This window comes from Sardina pilchardus, chromosome 17 (genome assembly GCF_963854185.1).
Source record: "Sardina pilchardus chromosome 17, fSarPil1.1, whole genome shotgun sequence".
Classification (NCBI taxonomy): Eukaryota; Metazoa; Chordata; class Actinopteri; order Clupeiformes; family Clupeidae; genus Sardina; species Sardina pilchardus.
The window spans coordinates 12,767,294-12,772,293 of NC_085010.1; the positions used below are offsets into that span (position 1 = coordinate 12,767,294).

General features: G+C 44.2%; 1 protein-coding gene across 1 annotated transcript in view; it reads left to right on the plus strand.

The window, feature by feature from the left end:
- abcc9 (ATP-binding cassette, sub-family C (CFTR/MRP), member 9) overlaps window positions 1-5,000 on the plus strand; it is a 59,572-nt gene that overhangs the window by 40,199 nt on the left and 14,373 nt on the right. The window contains exons 24-29 of the mRNA XM_062518223.1: window positions 1-131; window positions 629-783; window positions 1,476-1,545; window positions 2,793-2,950; window positions 3,174-3,266; window positions 4,848-4,950. The exon at window positions 1-131 is cut by the window's left edge and continues 168 nt beyond it. Coding sequence (XP_062374207.1) covers window positions 1-131; window positions 629-783; window positions 1,476-1,545; window positions 2,793-2,950; window positions 3,174-3,266; window positions 4,848-4,950 — 710 coding nt within the window. The remainder of the gene's footprint in view (window positions 132-628; window positions 784-1,475; window positions 1,546-2,792; window positions 2,951-3,173; window positions 3,267-4,847; window positions 4,951-5,000) is intronic.

Genomic DNA, 5,000 nt, shown 5'->3' on the forward strand with positions numbered 1-5,000 from the left:
ACTACTGGCTGGCCTACTGGACCTCCGCCAACAGATCCGACGGCGCGTCCTACAACAGCACCTCGAACTTCACCCACTCCAACTTGACCACCTACTCCAACTTCACCGAGGACGGAGACAGCTACAACGAGGTGAGATCAGGGTGGCCGCTGATGTGAAAGTGTTATTTTAGGGGAGCGTGGTGGAGCGGCGGTAACCCAGGTATCATTCCCGAACTCCGGGCAGATTTGAATAAAAATCCTATTTCCCACAGAAAATGTGGAATGTGTATGCGAATATTTTCTCTATCCTTTATGAGTTACCTATCAATCCTGCACCTTGACAGATGAGCGGTGATCTTTGACTATTGTTATTATCCGGACCCGCTGTTGCGAGTCTGTGGTGCATTGGATAAAAGTGGCTGCTAAATGTTACTCAACTTTAAGTTTAAGTTCCTATTGAAGATGGCATGTGATCTTCCAGAAGGTCATTATGCATTGAAGTAAAATGTAAAAATAAGCTTTTTATTTTGCTGTGCTTACATGTTAGCATGCTGATATAAAAAAAGGTAATGTGTGTGTGTGTGTGTGTGTGTGTGTGAGTATGTCTGAGCTTGAACTGTGTGTGCTGTGCTGTGTTCTCTCTATAGCACCAGTCCTACTACGTGTGGGTGTTCAGTATCCTGTGCGGGTCGGGGATCGTCCTCTGCCTCATCACCTCCCTGACCGTGGAGTTCCTGGGCGTCTCGGCTGCCACCAACCTGCACCACAACCTGCTCAACAAGATCATCCACGCGCCACTGAGGTAAGCTTCCATGGAACACTGCACGCTACAGCAATGAGTTAACTGCCACAGAATCATGGGATCAGTCTCTGAATCATGGGATCAGAAGCACACATCATCATAGAAATGCATACAGTACAATGCAACTGCACATTACTATTGCTGTAATGGCACCATACCATTTCCATAGTTGTGCAATATTATTTCAGTGTACATTATTATGTACTTTGTAAGTTGGTTTTTGAAAGTGGTATATAGATAAAGATGATGATGATAATGATGATGATGATGATGAATCATCATCATTGCCTACAGTACTTGTGCATATATAATAATATGTTTCAGACATATAGCCTTATGATGCAGCTCAGTTGAGGCCTTCTCTGTTATGGCTTCTTGGTTTTACATTAACTGGGCAGGAAAAATACTGGTTTTCATTCTCACCGCCATTCTCAGTCTCACTGTCCCATTTGCATCCAACCGTAGAAATTATTACCAACATTTGACGTACGCTCTATCTGTCTTAACAAACGGTACATTCCATTCTAAAATGGAATTTCCAGTAAAAGGTCCAGGAGCTTTTTTTGCCGGTTTGTCTGTATCAATTAATGCCTTGGGGATTAAGCCTTGTTCTTCTGTTGGTGTACAGTATTGTCCTGGTCGCATAGCAGCAGATTTGAAATGTTTCTGTGTGTGTGACACACCTTTGACAGGTTCTTTGACGTCACACCCCTGGGGCAGATCTTGAACCGATTTTCAGCTGACACCAACATCATTGATCAGGTGAGTCTTGTCTCCAGCTGTTTGCTTTACTCCTCTTATTTTTCCCTTTTCTTCCAACACAAGCATAATCCATAAGGTACAAGCAGATGTGGGGTTATTCTTTCTTTCTTTTTATGTGTTCCTTTCCTTCTTCCTTTCTTTTCTTTTTCTTTCTTTTTTGTTTCCGCGTCATACAAACATAATCAGGTGAGACTGTTTATTTCACCACATATTTCTCGTATTGCCTTTTTTTCCCCCCTGTGTCTGTTCTTTTCTTGTTCTCAGAACGAAAGTAGTGTGGGAAAGTTTGTTTCTTCGTTGGGGCCTTAGATATCTCTGTCCGAGGGCATAGTGTATTGGGACCACGTCCAGACCTCAGTCTGCAGCTTTCCAGGCCGCTCTGAGAAGAAATGAACTGTCCAGAGATCAGTGGTTTTGCTCCGTTTTGTCTGTCGGTCTGGCTGTCTGTTCATAGAATATCGTGCTAATAGGCCACAGTGTAACGATTAACTGACAGGTCTAAGATCAGTGTGTTGACACAGGACCGCCAGAGTGTCGTAAACAAGCTGACGTCATTGCACTGAACCAAGATCATCGGACATGGCCAGAGAGTGCGGTTGAGCCGAGCTTAGAGATGTCACAACAGCCCGATAATAGTCTCTCACACTCTCTTACTCTCCTCCCCTGACCAACTGCCCCATCACACAGTCTCTCTCTCTCTCTCTCTCTCTCTCTGTGTCTACTCCATCTTCTATCTTCCCTTCTTCACTCTCTATCTCCTTGCCACCCCTTCTTTCTCTCGGTCCCTTCCCTCCCTCCTTTCTCTCACTCTCTCTCAGTTCAATAGCTGACCCTTATAGGCATGATTGAATATATTTTGCATGGCCAGCCTTTAAATAGGCAATTATGGAGAGAGAGAGAGCGAGAGAGAGAGAGAGACAGAGAGCTTGTGATCGCTGTTGCGAGTGTCTGTAGAAGGCTATACAACGCATATGTGAGGAAGTTTGCATGCAGCCTTGAACTGAAAAGTATGGGTGAGGATGAGAGAAAGAGAGTGAGAGAGAGAGAGAGAAAGATGCATACATGGCATATACATGCCCACAAATGCAAGCTGAGTAAGACTCTGCTTGCATCAATCTGACACAGAAAAAAAGATGCATGTGTGAAGAAATCAATGTGTGTGTGTGTGTGTGTGTGTGTATGATTGTGTGTGTGTGTGTGTGCGTGTGTGTGTGTGTGTGTGTGTATGTGTGTGTTCCTCTCTGCAGCATATCCCCCCTACGCTGGAGTCTCTGACTCGTTCTACGCTGCTCTGCCTCTCGGCGATCGGAGTCATCGCGTTTGTGACCCCGGCCTTCCTCATCGCCATGCTACCCATCACCGTAGGCTTCTACTTCATCCAGAAGTACTTCCGGGTCGCCTCCAAGTAAGCTCAAGGAGATCATCACCTCGGGGATATGTGAAATACGCATTTAGAGAGACAGTGAAATATCGTAATATTTTTGCCATTTATTCACTCTCCTCTCTCTCCTCTATCTATCTATATATCTATCTATCTGTCCCCTCTTCTGTCTTCATCTCACTGTCTATCTATTTATCTATCTTTCCTTCTCTATCCATGTTTCTTGCTTTCTCTCTGCTTCCTCTAGAGACCTGCAGGACTTGGACGACTCGACCCAGTTGCCTCTGCTCTGCCACTTCTCTGAGACAGCTGAAGGCCTGACGACCATCCGTGCCTTCAGGTCAGAATGCACATTAGTCCAGTCTCTTTGTGCACTCACAGGAAATAGGATGCTTGGTATATGCTCTACACGCTAACCTGAGGAAATGGCCTAGTTGCCTGCAAATGGCCCTCAAGTGAAAGACAGAGAAGTAGAGAACATCTTATCTTAGCATCTCTATCTTCTTAAGAATCTCATACAGTACTGAGTGCTTTTGGAAGTCAATATTGTTCAGACTATATTGATTGAAAATCAGCAGCACCTGCGTGATTTGGTTTTTGTGTTCTTTGTATATATATTTATGCACAAGGAAGCTTTTATAGAGGTCTTGTTTATTTAGTCACATCATTAAGTTATTCTCACAGCGGAGAATGCGCTAATTAGAGGCATGTAGAATGCTCGTGTAGACTGATAGAATTTTCTGGAACTAAAGTGGATTCTAGAAGCTTCTTCACCTGTAAACATGGTCTTGCTGACGCCAGAGCTCATCTTCAGGCTTAAGGAGTCCAAGGAGCAGAAACTGTTGACACTTAATGTGGAAGCAACAGGCTGTCCTCGGCTGTGTCTGTTTTTGAAGAGGTGAAAAGATGGGAAAGATAATGACCTTGTAAGCACACAGAGAGACAGACACACACGTACACACGTACACACACACACACACTCTCACACACTCACACACATACACGCACATCAAAAGGGCCTGTGGAAGGTTTAGTAAACTGTGTCGTTACATTTCCTAAAGAGCCGTAATCCAGCTCTCATAAACAGAGTCGGCCCAGTCCTCTGTTCTCATAGTCCCGGCTAATCCAACATTAAACAGCTCTCACGCTACATTATCTCAGCCGTCTCCCCAGAGACACTCATCACTGGTGCTCCCCTTACCCCTCTATCTGAAGTCAGCCTCAACATCCACCATTAGCAAGTCTACTCGGTGCTGCTGCTGCTGCAGGCTGGCTGGCTGGATGGCAACAGTGTTGTGAGTAGTGAGTAGTAGGCCCGAAGATCTTACCACCAGTGCCGGGAATGGGCTCATTAAGAAATACCTTAGATAAAAGTGCCTCCCAGGCCAAGGGTGTTGTCTTTGGAGCTGGCGGCTAATGAGATCCTAGCAGAGAGTGTTTGTACATGTTTTCTGTCCATGCCGTGTGATGTCATGGGTAGAGTCAGTTCAGTAATGCAGTGTAATGTCATTGGTGTGACCCAGTTCTGGATGCATCCGTTGGTGAAATATTTGCAGCTGGTGACTTGTAAAAGCCATGCAATGATTATGGTCAAGTCAGTTTCTATTTATTTAGCGCATTTTATATGCACAGAGTGGAAACCCAAAGCACTTCAAGACATAAATAGACAATTTATTGAATTAACAAATAATTGACAGAATGTATAAAACGGCAAGTTCAAGTTCAAGTTCAAAGTTTATAGTCATGTACTCATAAATAAGCATTTATAAGCATTGAAATTCCTTGTGCTCAAGTGTCCATTCAACTACAGAAATAAATTAAAAAGAAAAAATAAATAAATAGATACTATAAAAAAAGTTAATAGATAAATAATACAACATGTTTCAGGTTGTATGCTTTATTTTGCTCCCTCCCTTCTCAGACATGAAGCGCGCTTCAAGCAGAGGATGCTGGAGCTGACGGACACCAACAACACGGCGTATCTCTTCCTCTCTGCTGCCAACCGCTGGCTGGAGGTCAGAACGGTAAGTGGTCAGTGGCCTCTATTCCTCTCCAGCTCTGTTCTGAGTGGCGG